The sequence below is a fragment of the Lottia gigantea genome (assembly GCF_000327385.1).
Source record: "Lottia gigantea unplaced genomic scaffold LOTGIsca_33, whole genome shotgun sequence".
Classification (NCBI taxonomy): Eukaryota; Metazoa; Mollusca; class Gastropoda; family Lottiidae; genus Lottia; species Lottia gigantea.
This window is the reverse complement of record NW_008709110.1, coordinates 2,303,809-2,319,504: the sequence shown is the minus strand read 5'-3', so window position 1 is coordinate 2,319,504 and position 15,696 is coordinate 2,303,809. Positions and strand designations below refer to the sequence as shown.

The 15,696-nt window shown below is 30.4% G+C and overlaps 2 protein-coding genes across 2 annotated transcripts; both read right to left on the bottom strand.

Moving 5' to 3' along the window:
• Positions 1–799: 799 nt before the first annotated feature.
• LOTGIDRAFT_162357 (hypothetical protein) lies at positions 800–3,313 on the bottom strand (the record flags this gene model as incomplete). The annotated part of the gene is made up of 5 exons (XM_009058317.1): positions 800–1,038; positions 2,159–2,320; positions 2,466–2,604; positions 2,749–2,810; positions 3,202–3,313. 5 exons carry the CDS (start codon positions 3,311–3,313, stop codon positions 800–802), a joined length of 714 nt encoding a protein of 237 aa, XP_009056565.1.
• Positions 3,314–10,600: 7,287 nt separating this feature from the next.
• Positions 10,601–15,288, bottom strand: LOTGIDRAFT_162356 (hypothetical protein; the record flags this gene model as incomplete). The annotated part of the gene is made up of 5 exons (XM_009058316.1): positions 10,601–10,752; positions 11,136–11,251; positions 11,559–11,757; positions 11,979–12,048; positions 15,271–15,288. The coding sequence occupies 5 exons, from the start codon at positions 15,286–15,288 to the stop codon at positions 10,601–10,603; spliced, it is 555 nt and encodes a 184-aa protein (XP_009056564.1).
• Positions 15,289–15,696: the final 408 nt, after the last annotated feature.

Sequence of the window (15,696 nt, the reverse complement as noted above, 5' to 3'; positions counted from 1 at the left end):
ACCTCACGGGTTGTGGATCTATCTCTTATCTTGACTTCATGCTGCATCACACTATGTAGTTTATTAGCCAATATGTCCCCTATCCCGTTTCTAATTCATTGTTTATGAGATAGTGTTGTTTCTGGACCATGTCGTCCGGTTATTTACCCTTTTATCAATTATTTTAATGACTTCCTGTTCCTTTCTTCTTGTCTTGGGAGTCGTTTTACGCTTTGGTTTCGGTGGTGAATATTTTGCGGATTTTCACACCGTTTAGACAACAAGTTACGTTTGGACAGCACAGAGAGTCTTTTGACATTCTGACCGCTTCATATCTATTCTGTTGATAATTACATCTGTATTTTGCATTTGCTAGTTAAGGTAGATATTACGGACATCAATGGATGATACACTGAAGTGGAAAAGTTCTTTTCTGAAAAATCATTACAGTCCTAGTAATCTGAGCATGTGCTTTTATAGAATCTATTTAATTGGAGGATGAGAAAAATGTGGTAAAGAGGTTGTAATCTTATTTTATGTCATCCCTTCCACGACTATACCTACCAAACATTATTAGCTATGTACATCAACCTTTTATAAGTGCGCTTCAATATCATCAGATACAGAACATTTGACCAAATTACTGTTATTGGTTCTGGTTTTACAAGGGAAGCAACTGTTGTATTGTTGAAAAGAAAAAGACCAAAGTTACCTACTATTTTAAATATACAAACGCAGTTAGAAGTAAATGTATAATTTAGCAAAAAAAGTAAAATGAGAATATATTTTACTATGAAATTTGGATCAATGTTGACATTATTTATTGAGCTGTACGTTGGAATATTTTACTGAGATCATTGATAGCACCATCTAAAAGTTCTCCATAACTAATATCAGAGCTTTCAGATGTTTCTTCATATATACTAGAAACTCTTTGATAAACATCTAGAGAACTATTCAGGGTTGTGGGTTGTCCAATAGAATCATCTGATATTATGTTCATGTTCGGGGTCTCTTCTTGAAAGGATTCATCAGAAAAACTTGAATAATCCGATTCCACTGAAATGAAACAAAACAAAATGTGTACCTGCAGAACCAGGGCATGAAGACAGAAAGAGCTTCAGTTGTGTAGATTTAATTAAATACGCTAATGATCAGTTTCAGTTGGTACTTCAACTTATCTGGCGAGAAATTTTTATTAAAAGAGGAAGATAACTTTTCTGGAAAAAAAGCTGACATTCGTTCATCAGTAATCAATTTTATGCTAAGTAGCCCGTGCTATGTTTAGAAATCCTCTTTCTCTCTCCCTCTTGGGGGTTTTGCATGCCTATTTTTGACTAATTGTTATACGCCCACATCTCTCTATGTGGACGTATATTGTCGGCACCCCTGTCCGTCCGTCCGTCAACATTTGCTTGTAAACGTTCGAAAAGCTAGATTTTTTGATAGAATCAAATGAAATTCGTTATGTGTATACATATTCATAAAACGAAGATCAAGTTCGAATTTGAGCTATTTTCGATCGTTAGAAGCAGAGTTATTGCCCTTGCCCCAAAATCTTGAATATTTACCTTCCGCATGCCGTGGTGGGTGTATATGGCTGTGGTCCACTACCTTTTGTCTAGATTTGATATTTGACGTCTGAAAATTGCATTTTCTTTCAGATTTTGTGAGATGATGAGAGATAATCATGCGGAAGAATAATTCTAAAAATAGTCGTTTTGTGTGCATTGACAGTCAAGCGGATGTTGATGAAATAGTGGTCTACTTTCAGCTTGGCTAGTTCAAGATGGTCATGATATATTGAATTTTTGTCCAGAAACGAAGCATTGGTCAGGCTTTCATGTGACATATTGGAAAGTTTTCAACGAGATTTCTGAAAAAAGTTATAGAAGGTTGAATTTTGACATTATTTTAACATGCAAACAGATGGCAAATGAATTACCGGAGTGTGTCCTTTTAAACATCTAGTGGTATACCCCCCATGTTCTAGTGGGATTTTATATCACTCTCCCTGTTCTAGAGGGATTTTATATTACTCTCCCTATTCTAGTGGGATTTTATATTCCAGGGATATGTTATATAAAATCCGGGAGAATTTAGATATTATATATAAAATCCCGGGGATATTTACTTAAAATACCTCAAATTTCACAACTTCCATGATCACTTTCCTTACCTTTCACTGTATCTGTGGATCTTGAATATTCGGGTTCATATTCTGTTATTTTATCTTCTAATAGATCATTCATTATTTTATATCTATACAGTTCATTTTCTATCATTGTAAATGTTGTATTTAATACGGTTATTTTTGGTTCATTAGTGATTGATATTCCATCTACAATGACAGAAGCGTTTTGTTTAAATTTGATTTTTAAAAGTAAATATTTTGTGTAGTTCAAACTTTTTAGATGTAGAATATAAATATATAGTTTTAGATGGATAAAACTGTAAGAACTAATATATCTTTTCTATATACATACCCGTTGAAAATTTATTATCTTGGCGTAATTTTAACATTTTGAGTGAAATTTCCTCTGGTTTAGAGAATTCATTAACATTGGTATATGGGATATTGGTTCCACAACTTCTACATTTATGACACTTTTCCCATAGGTGACGCTGTAATTGACAACTGATTTTTATATGATCAAAATACAATAATTTAAATTAAATTGTCAACGAACAAAACATTGGGTTTTGGGTGGCGACAAATGAGCTCCTTCAGCTCTGAAACTAGACTGAGATCAAAATTCATCAACTTACTAAAACGTTTTCATATTTCTTCTGTAGCTGATCGAATTTTTGTAAATTAAACTCATGTACTTCTGAAATAAGGCATTGAAAAAAAAACTGATATAAAAAAAATGCTCTGTAACAGTTTAAAGATGTTCCCGCTCGGGGGCGTACAACTATAGCTTATAGATTGTGACACGACACGACACCACTGAGCCACCAATCTTTGATATGCTGTAAAGTATCCAGACATGTTCAATATATGTATAATTTTTGGGGGATATACAGATATAAGAGAATCACAAACTAATCTTTGTGTTCAATGGTTGCGGCCATAAGATTTAATGGTTGGCATTTTATTGAACACAAAGTTTCATTATGATCATTGAAAGTGCTGTTTCTACTTCTATTCCATTTTCAATAAGGTATAGTCCGTATAAGCTCTTACCTGCATGCGTTTCGTTTTTTTATCGTTCCACTTACTTTCAAAAGCATCTCTATCCTTTTTGTATAATTCTTTCATCCGTTCCATTTTATGCTCCTTCTCTGCACTATTTTTAGCAAGATACTCTTTCACCCCTTGCAGATGGTTCATCTTTTCCTCATATTTCTTTAGCTTTGATTCAAGATTTTCTACACGCTCTAGTTACGAAAACATCAAAGATAATGCATCTATTAATGTTTTATGTGCGCGGGCACACACTCACTGGAAGTCTATTCGGAGAAAGGACGACGGGGGGTTCGGAGGGTCCCAGATCAACCTGCACTGTTTAGATTTTCAGCAGTGTCGGTAACTTGCGTAATCTGGTAGAACCGGATCAATCACTGGCATTAGCGCACATATATCTCAGTTGTCACCAATAGTGGCAACCTTTTTGTTGGTCATGTTTTACTCTATTTTCTGAACATCCAGATGAGGGCAGTTGTTATTGTTTTGCTCAAGTCGATTGCGATGATTTGTTGCGCTAGTCGACCTGATCCCATCACAGTTTATGTAAACTCAAATATAGTGGATTCTATTTTGAATTTGATATTGATGTAACCCTCTATGCATATGAAATTATACCAACCGTCGGATGTTTTTAAAGATCCGGTCATAAATTCTAGACTCTCCTGACTCAGTTTTAATTGGTTATACATTTCTTCAATTTTATTATTACTCCTCCTCTCGCCTTCTTTTAGATCAAGGTTTTCTTCATTAGATAACTTTAAAGAATCTTTAAAAAGAAGCCAAAATATAAGATCATAGATTCATTTAAGATTTTTTTGTTAGACGAGGACGTTTTTGGAAAATCCGTTATAGTTACTATTCAGGAATCCAATCCAGATAACCATTTGAAAATGTCAACCTTAAATATTAGCAAATAGGTATGAATAGCTATATTTATTAGCATAATAATGATGATCATAGCATAATAACAAAATTAAAATATATTCTAACCTTGAAGTAATTCCAAGTCATCTTCTACTCTTATTCTTTTCGAATAGAGACTTTCAATTTCATTCTTTAGTTTTGATGTTGAAGCTATAATAGAACATGTCATCATTAGCCCACATGGTGCAAATTAAAGGACGTAAAATTCCATTCATTTCATTTTATAATAGAGCTAATAGACAGGATCTTTCATGGTATTATGTGGAGGCATTCATGGGTTGTCAACATGACTATCTGATGCATACATGTGTTATCTAGATGATGGTATGTGTTACAGATGGTCCCGGATTGACACAGACACACACAGCTTGTGCGATTTCATGAAAGTTTGTTTCTGAAAGTTCTTTCTCTTGTAATTATTCTGAATTTCATGTTTTAGAAAACTTCGGTATGAAAAATCTCACCTTCTTGTTCTTGACGATGTTCACGGATATATTTTAATTCAGCTTGGAGTTCATCTAACATAGTTTCTGTTTCACAAAGTCTGTTGACCATTTCTGAAATATTACGTCACGAACGTCTTGAATCTTAAGTTTAGTGCAGAATGAATGCAAAGAATTCTGCGTGCCGTTGTTATTTGTGTCTTTTATTGTATATCACATCCAATCGTTTTCATATAGGCTTAATATTTTCTATGTAATTTCATACATTGAAAAATGCACAATCACCTAAAATATAATATATACCTTGATCGACTTGACGTTTTAAAGCTTTTCGCCCTCTTCTCTTTGCCAAATATCCCAATAATCCGCCGGATGATTGATTTTCACCTGGAATGAGTGAAAGTGAAAATGTGTCCTCTATTCGACTACTGTGATTTGTAAATTTTCTAAATATTCAATTTAAAATTTCTAATTCACTGCAAAAGAATGTTGTCAGATGTATAGAAAATTATGGATTGATGACTTGGCATTTGAAATTAACACATCTTCCTAGGAATAATGTATTAATATGATCCACTCCTCTTAAATATTAGCTTGCCAAGCAAGATAACATACGCCCACTGGTAGCTGCCAGAAATGATACCAATGTCTTTATTTACTGAAATACATATAACATACATGGGGCATACAAAGTTTCATCAATATTTGTTAAAGACTGTTGCCCTTGCCAATGGTGTCTGCAGGACAAATTTGACTAGGTTAAGAGCACTCCAGATCTCATCCATATATACATGCATACAAAGTGTCTGTCGTGTCTACAATAAATGTGGACGGACGGACGTACAGGAGCAACGGTAATATACGTCAACATTTCCATATGAAGATGATATGATAAGACCTATGATATATCCTAAATATCATTGATTAATTATTGTAGTCTTAATATTAATATCATTAACTTACGTTCTTGTATTAATGTTCTCAATCTTTGAGCCATATTTAAGGTTTCTGGACAAATCCAATGATACCAAACTTTAAATTGTGAAATACAACAGAAGAATTCTTAACACTCGATCTAGAAATACAATCAATAAATCAAGCGTTAATATTTAATGGTTAAAGGAGTTAATAAAATCAATACGCACCGTTAATTATAGTGATCTCCTTCACGTTCGCCCTTCCAACCTTAAAAATAAAAGAACTTACGTTAGTAGGGTAGGCTCAATAATACTCAACCATCTGTTGAAGTTGGGGAAACAATAGTTGAATTATGACGTCATAGATCACAATAATATTTGTAGAGTTTCTGGTTTCAATTGTTTATCTTTATCTCTTAGACTGCTTCTGAATAATTGAAACCAAGGCCACATGCTGCAGTTAAAGAGTGTAATTTCGAGGTACTGTTTAGATGTAAAATTAATCATTGAGTTGATTTAGAGGATAAAACACTCGGGTTTTTATCTTTAGGATAAAACATGGCTGAGGGTTTTAGTGATACTTAAAATCCCGCATCTAAAGGAATTTTCCGAGGGAAAGGGTTCTAAATACCATAAAAACTCAAAGGAAAATATTTTACCTGACTTATAAACCCACAAGGACTCATTTGCTGTTGGTTTTTTTGGTTTTTTTTATTGAAAAAATATAAATAATACTGGAAATTATGATGTTTATAAACTGGCTAGGTCTGAACAAAATGTAGGACAAAACACATCGCTCGGAAATAACTTGCATCTGATAGTGTTGAGTTAAACAACGTAAACTCTATTATATTATTCATTATTATTAAATATTTATAAATCCAAAACATTCTCGAGGAAGAGAAGTTTTCTGGCAAAGGAATGCAACTCGTATCTACAAGAGTGGTAAATTCAATCGACGACCAATGAGCTAGACTATTATATCTGATTATGCATTCTGGAGTCACTTGTAAAATTACTGGTTTCACACGGACTGATAAGCGAAATTGCCGGAATGATAATTACAATTTCTTATAAGTTCGACTAAGTTTCTATTGTCCCTTGCATGAGATATGATATTCCACCGGATCAATTCCTAACAGGACTGAAAGATGTTTCAATTCTGCTTTCCAGTGAATTATTTTTTAAAACTTGATATATGTAGTAAATCTTTTAGTTAAAAATTGATGCCTTAAAAACAATAAGTAAATCAATGGGTTTAAATGTCAACATGATGTCTGTAGTATATCATTTAGTTTATATATTGTTACCATATAAACATTTGTCTGTGGTAAATTCTTTAGTTTATTTATAGTTACTATGTAAACATGATTGTGTCTGTGGTCAATTCTTTAGTTTATCTATAGTTACTATGTAAACATGTGTCTGTAGTGAATTATTTAGTTTATACATTGTAACCATGTAAACATTATATCTGTAGTAAATCATTTAGTTTACATACTGTTACTATGTAAACATGATATCTGTAGTAATTCATTTACTTTATATATTGTTACTATGTAAACATGATGTCTGTAGTAATTCATTTAGTTTATATATTGTTACCATATCAACATGTTGTCTGTAGTATATCATTTAGTTTATATATTGTTACCATGTTACCATGATGTCTGTAGTAAGTCATTTAGTTTATAAATTTTACCATGTAAACATGATGTCTGTAGTAAGTCATTTAGTTTATATATTGTTACCATGATGTCTGTAGTATATCATTTAGTTTATACATTGTTACCATGATGTCTGTAGTATATCATTTAGTTTATATATTGTTACTATGTAAACATGTTGTCTGTAGTAAATCATTTAGTTTATATATTGTTACCGTGTTACTATGATGTCGGTAGTATATCATTTAGTTTATATATTGTTACCATGATGTCTGTAGTATATCATTTAGTTTATATATTGTTACCATGATGTCTGTAGTAAATCATTTAGTTTATATATTGTTACCATGATGTCGGTAGTATATCATTTAGTTTATATATTGTTACCATGATGTCTGTAGTAAGTAATTTAGTTTATATTATTGTTACTATGTATCCATGATGTCTATAGTAAGTAATTTAGTTTATATATTGTTACCATGTAACCATGATGTCTATAGTAAATCATTTAGTTTATATATTGTTACCATTTTACCATTATGTCTGCAGTATATCATTTAGTTTATATGTTGTTACCATGATGTCTGTAGTATATCATTTAGTTTATATATTGTTACCATGATGTCTGTTGTATATCATTTAGTTTATATATTGTTACCATGTTGTCTGTAGTAAATCATTTAGTTTATATGTTGTTACCATGATGTCTGTAGTATGTCATTTAGTTTATATATTGTTACCATTTTACCATGATGTCTGTAGTATGTCATTTAGTTTATATGTTGTTACCATGATGTCTGTAGTATGTCATTTAGTTTATATATTGTTACCATGTTACCATGATGTCTGTAGTAAGCCATTCAGTTTATACATTGTTACCATGTTGTCTGTAATATAGCATTTAGTTTATATATTGCTACTATGATGTCTGTAGCATATCATTTAGTTTATATATTGTTACCATGATTACCTGTAGTATATCATTTAGTTTATATATTGTTACCATGATGTCTGTAGTATATCATTTAGTTTATATATTGTTACCATGATGTCTGTAGTAAGTAATTTAGTTTCTATTATTGTTACTATGTAACCATGATGTCTATAGTAAGTAATTTAGTTTACATATTGTTACCATGTAACCATGATGTCTATAGTAAATCATTTAGTTTATATATTGTTACCATTTTACCATTATGTCTGTAGTATATCATTTAGTTTATATGTTGTTACCATGATGTCTGTAGTATATCATTTAGTTTATATATTGTTACCATGATGTCTGTTGTATATCATTTAGTTTATATATTGTTACCATGATGTCTGTAGTATATCATTTAGTTTATATATTGTTACTATGATGTCTGTAGTATATCATTTAGTATATATGTTGTTACTATGATGTCTGTAGTAAATCATTTAGTATATATGTTGTTACCATGATGTCTGTAGTATGTCATTTTGGTTTATATATTGTTACCATTTTACCATGATGTCTGTAGTATATCATTTAGTTTATATGTTGTTACCATAATGTCTGTAGTATGTCATTTAGTTTATATATTGTTACCATGTTACCATGATGTCTGTAGTAAGTCATTCAGTTTATACATTGTTACCATGTTGTCTGTAATATAGCATTTAGTTTATATATTGCTACTATGATGTCTGTAGTAAATCATTTAGTTTATATATTGTTACCATGTTACCATGATGTCTGTAGTAAGTCATTCAGTTTATACATTGTTACCATGTTGTCTGTAATATAGCATTTAGTTTATATATTGTTACCATGATTACCTGTAGTATATCATTTAGTTTATATATTGTTACCATGATTACCTGTAGTATATCATTTAGTTTATATATTGTTACCGTGATTACCTGTAGTATATCATTTAGTTTATATATTGTTACCATGATTATCTGTAGTATATCATTTAGTTTATATATTGTTACCATGATTACCTGTAGTATATCATTTAGTTTATATATTGTTACCATGATTATCTGTAGTATATCATTTAATTTATGTAATATTGTTCTCATGTAAATATGAAGAAATTTTATCATTCGATCCTTGATTTGAAAAGTTTCCAGATTTTTGCATATGTTTTTAAGATGGATGAATATTAGATAAAAAATAAAATGTAAAGCTCTAGTCCTGACAGAAATGTATACTGATTAATTCCATATTGTTTGACAGGAATATTTTAAAGTATCTTATATCATATAAGATAATGTTTTAGAGAAATCTAATAAAGATGTTATATTTACAGTATTTATTCAAATACATTTTATACAAATATATAGCAGCCCTTAATCCATATAACATAACATAAATAACAACAATAATATTCCTTAAAATTTTTTAGAAAAGACCTTTAACAAACCAAAACTATAAACTGAGTCCATCAAGGACATGCAATGTCAATCGAGCCCTTGTAACATTTACATTGGTTGTAGCATCGTAGCATCAGCTTCTGTTAATGTGTTAAGGGATATATAGACTGATTTTGGGCAATCTTGATGGATCAACAACAATAATGAATAGTATTCAATCATCATAGAATCATCATCATTCAACTACATGAAATTCAATAATCATCTTTGAATCAATTACACATACTCAGCACGTGAATCATCATTATTCAATTTAATAATCATTGAACCATCACCATTGACTTACATGTACTTTAATAATCATTGAATCATATTCATCCAATAACATGCACTTTTATAATCATTGAATCATCATCATTAAATTACATGCACTTTTATAATCATTGAATCATAATCATTCACTTACATGTACTTTAATAATCATAATTGATTCATCATTATTGACTTATATGCACTTTAATAATCATAATTGAATCATCATCAATTACTTACATTTACTTAAATAATGATTGAATCATCATCAACATTCACCAACGTCTGTGGTTCCTATAATAAGGACTTGATGAGATTACTATTGCAAACACAACATAAGCAATATTACTTCATAATGTTTTCTTAAATTTAATAAATTTTCCTTTGCATATGCTTAAGAAATCTGTAAATAAATGATATGAACTAAATACATAAACAGACATAAATATCAACAATATTCAACAGACTAGACAGTTGTTTACCCTAAATACCGTAACAATTACAATAAATCATACTATCAACAATTCTAAAAAGCACAATTCAAAGCATTGTTGTGGGAATAAAATCAAGTCTATATAAAATCAAATAATTATGGTATTCCATAGTACCTGTATATTATGATAAAATCACATTAAAAATATAGCCAAAAACACGACAACTGAATCATCAAATAAATACAAAATGTCACTTAACGAATCACTGAATCATTATCAAAAAATCTGAAAGATTAGTTCCAATAACTCTAGAGAGGTCGTTTCCATATAACTCAAGAGATGTCAGAGGTATTTTGTGACTGCGCAAATCAAACTCTCCATAGCACAAAACTTATATATGGCAATTATCAGGCACTGGATCAGTAGCTTGTGTTGAAATGTTTGTATCCTCATTATTCAGTCTTTTAATTGCTGCTACCTTTGTAAATTTACTAGTGACTTGAACACCAACAGCCCCAAATACATGGTAGCCTGTTGCAGCACCTACAACATTCACAAAAGAAATTTCAATGAAAAATGCTATATTTGAAGACATAAAGACCTTACATAATCTATTTATATTTGAGAAATTATAAGCATCATAAAGGAATGCTAAACAAATAACAAGTCTCACCACAATAGCATTAAGATTTTGGGTATACTTGACTGTGGTTTAAATGCCCCAGAATAACAATATACCAGTACAGCATTAATTTCCTGGTGTCTCTTACATACCAAATGTGAAGTATTTCATTCCTTGTTAGATATAAATTTTATACTACTTAGTGTGAAACAAAGTATCTTTATCAGATTAAAGCATTTTTTGATGCCCTGAACACTTATCAATGACTCAATATGGAACAGTAAAGAACGTGAACAATATTTACCTATTAAGACAGATAAACCTAACCATACATTATAGGTCATAACTGCTAACATAATAAAATAAGCTAGAGATAAATTTACCATGTGACTTAGACAACCATAGAAATGAAATTTTAACCTGAAATATGCAAAAATTGTGTTCAGGATTGTTGTTTTTTTAAATTGAACATATCCCCAAATAAAATTACAAAGCAAATGATATGATACGACAATGCAGTTCTATTCCCTATCTTTCAGCTCTTTGAATCAAATAAATCATTTTCTTTTGTGTGCAAATTTCCCTTATACCTGATGAACATACATCAGTTTCGTTAATGCAAAAAAGCCTATTTTGAAAATGCACAGAGGAGATGGTACACTGCATAGCCACTGTCATACACACATCTGGGTACCATTTTCTAGCTACCATGAGTCATAATACTAACCTTTGTTTTCTAATCTGTTGAATATTCACTGGTATCAGAAAAGGAGTCAACAAAACACTTCTATCACTTGTTGAATTGTCTGTTTTAGCATAAGTTAAAGGATCTTGCCTCACACGAAGTTGAAAATACAACTGAATGAGTTTTAATGCCTCATATAGGGCTGTCACGAGAAATACACACAAACAAGCAATAATTAAACCTGCAAAACAAAAAGAAAAGAACATGAGAAACATGACAAATTTGTCTGATCATGGATGGCAAGTGCAGTCACTTGCAGAAAAAAAATCCAGATTTGCCTTTTTTCTCTGATTGCTTCAAAACTATGGGAAATATATGTAAAATAATTCCAAGACAGCCTGAAATTATCAGGAATGTATTAACAAACCAAATTTGTAATAATAATACAAGAGAGAAATTTACCCTGTATATCTTGTATATTCAAATTTTCAAACAGAAAATTTTTTAACTTTGTTTTCAGCACAAAGAACATCTAAAAAAAAATTTAAAAAAATTAATTAATAAAAAATGAGTGTCACCATAAACAAGTCTAAAAAGTTGGCAATTATTCAAATATTTCTCACCTTTCACAGATTATGTTTTAACTTTCTAATTTATACAACTCTGTCAAATATATGTCCATATGTTCACGCATTACATAACTATAAAATACTAAAATATTAAACAGACTATAATACTTAGCAAGTTTAGTTTTAAAGGTGACATACCAGATTTCAATGAAAGTCACTAATTAGATGTCTGTTATACACAATTATCACTTAGAAAATGTCTTCTTAATGCCCTTAAAGTGTAAAGTGTTATTTTCAATTAACGCTCAGTCGATATCTGTTTTGGAGGCAATTTTTGGAGCTGACATAATAAAAAAAAATTTGTTCGCTCTTTTTAGAATATTAATATCCCTATACCGGTATGTGAAAACTAAAATTATTGACATAAAATCTATCAGGGATAATCACTTTAAGGAATGAGTTTTACTTGATTCACCTTCTCTGTGTATTTGTTCACAGCCTTGTTCATACACCATCAACAGATTGATAACCCAAGACAAATAAAACACTTCAGTGTGAACATGTTGAACAGGCTTGAAACATTTATAAACATATACTGACACAATATAAGTTTGAAAAAAAATACATTGTTATTTTATAAAATGTAGAAAAAGTGAAGAAATGAGACACCACATTTAAATATCACAAGGAAAAATATTGTAACTTTCAAGAAATGTTGCCTTAAGGTTCTCAAGGTTAAATACTGTTCTGAAAAATATAAAATCATTTTGACATCAAAGCAAATTAAAACCTATCCTGCTAGGTTCTTTTAGTGACTGGATAACCTAAGTTACATTATTTGAATTATTATATCAGTATGTGAGGTTTTGAGCAGAATTAACTGATATTTTTTTGGTTTCCTAAATTCAGTAACAGATGAAGTTATGTTGGATGCCTCAATTGCAGTTGACTTATGTTTGATTGATATTTGATGGACAAATGATAATATATAAACACCATGAGAATATATAAGATTACTATCACGTTTACATGTGATATCACATATTCAAAGAAGGTATTGAACAATAATTTAAACATCATATAATCTGACAGTTTTTGACAGGATAGATCTCCAGATGTTCACAAACTAAGGGTATCTCATCTTTAATTCTTCAAATGTTTAGGGAAGTTGATAAGTATTTATCTTATATTAATTGTTTACTTGACATTTATTTTTTATCCTATACTTAACTTTACTTACAATTTTTACACTTTTAAACTATAAAAATAAACAATAAAATCATTGGTGTCCATCCTGTACCTGTATTATATCTTAGTCATTAACAATGTGATATAATTAGATGTTTATAAAATACTGTAAGATGTATGAAGTTAGTTTTTTTGCAAAAAAAAGTTTGATTTTTTCACTTAATAATTTCACTAAAAGTCTATCAATAGACTGTTGTTAGGAAATACAATTGTTCACAATCAAATTTAATTTTTCAGTCATCTATTAAACAAACATGGTTTTCTTGCCAACATAATCTAAAGAAATATGACCAGAAATACTTATCTATATCACATTTGAGTTGCTAAAAGTTCAACTTGATTATAATTTAGTGGCAAACATTTTGTTTATTTCTTTTCTGAGCATTCTTTTAAATGAAAAATAAATAAAATTGAACACAAATTTTCATGATTAGTATTTGCTTGATTTAATATCTGGCTAATATAAATTTAGATCTCTTTTGAGTCGATAAAGAAAACAGTAAAGTTATTGTAGATTTATGGTTTTCCACTTTAAAATCTATATCAGCTTATGGAAAAATGTCATACCATGGCCAAAATCTAGATTGATTGCAATGTTTAAGATTTTTGCACAAAGGAATTTCATTTATACCTATTTGTGAAATTCTGCTCTTGACATATTCACTTACAGATAAAGAAACGGTATTTTTGGAGGTATTTCTTGAATAAAAAATTTTAATTTGGGGTTTTTCATATAACAATATAACATTTAATCTACCACTTTACTTTACTACTGCTGAAAAAGAGTTGACCTATCAACAGTAATGACAAAGGTTAACTCAACTTACTAGAGCTACTTTACTTTGTCATCTGATGAAAGGAAATCTGACTAAGCTAAATCCAGTTTAAAAAACTTTAAAAGCCTGAGGCACCATTGATGACACAAGTTTTATTACATGTGTGATAACAAGAGGAATATTAGGTAAATGAGGCTACCTGGAACCCTTTTACTGGCTAAATAGCTAGTACAGTCAAGTAACCTAATTACGTGCACCCCCGGAAATGTATTAATGTTTACTTTGACAAATACAAAATGGCAGATTTCAGTTATTACCGAACGTCACAATTTTTTATCAGACGAATTTCCTTATAATCCTTAGCTGTAATTGAAATTCCAAGTGTTGTCTCCTAGAATGTAGTCCCACGAATGAAGTCACGTGATCAACTAGCGGAATCTTTGTCAGCAGAAAAATTCTATAGAACACAATGTGAGCCATATTCTTATGTTGTTTCAATGACTTATAGCAATAAATCACGCTACGTATCTTATTTTGTCAGTCACTATTTATTTTTAAATCACGGCTCCTTGAAGGAATTGTCATTAATTATAATGAATTGATATTAAAAATAAATAATAAGAGAAGAAGGGTATCCATACAACATGTTTTTCTAGACTTATTTATAGATCAAACACTGTACACGAAAATAGGTGACGCATTTTGCCGCAGTTGTTGAGTTGGTTACTAATGAAATATGGGTCAAAGTGAGGGATTCATAAAGACAATCGAAACAAACCAATTCTAATTATATAATAGAATATCTGAAGAAACATCTAAGACGTAAAAAAAAAGATCTTTTTAACTTTGAAGAACGTCGGTGTTGAATCTTTATATGCATGAAAATAGGTTACTGTATAATACTGAAAAAGTTAATGGGATCCTCCTGCAAAGCCTAATTCTAAATATATTGCTTACTTTACTGCTGCTACCTACAATTAGGCCTTACTGTAGTGGCTGGGAGAGTGGTGTATTTATCTTGCATTACGTGGATTAGGCCCTTGATTGGCTTATAAATAAGTTAATAACTTTCTCTTCTCTTTTGTTTTTTTGCCTTTCGGGCTTTCCTTTGGTTGTGCCATTTTTTGTTTAAGTTGAAATATTTTATCTTTGTACACTTACCGGCATCATGTTCATCATCTTTATCTCTTAGCCTTATTTCCAAATACCAATATATTAAAATGGAATCATATCAATTTAATCAAAAGCCTCAAGGCTAGATTTATTCAATTGTTTCATATCTTGTTTTGTTACCATAATATTACTTTCGCATCAGCCATTTTCCCGATCATGTGATAAGTGTCATGTGACAAAATAATCCATTTAAAGAAATTGCTTTTGATTGGTTCATTTAATTGTAAGCTTTATCTTTATTGGTCAATTTTTGGAGAAGTACGAAATTCGAAAAGATGGATGCCACTGCGTGAAGATTGGAAGTCTACCTCGAGCTTTGTGGCGTTTTTGGTAATATTTGCACAAATATGATGATCTATTGCATATGAAATATCGCTGCTTATTTAGCTAGATTGACTAGTTATTTCTTAGGTA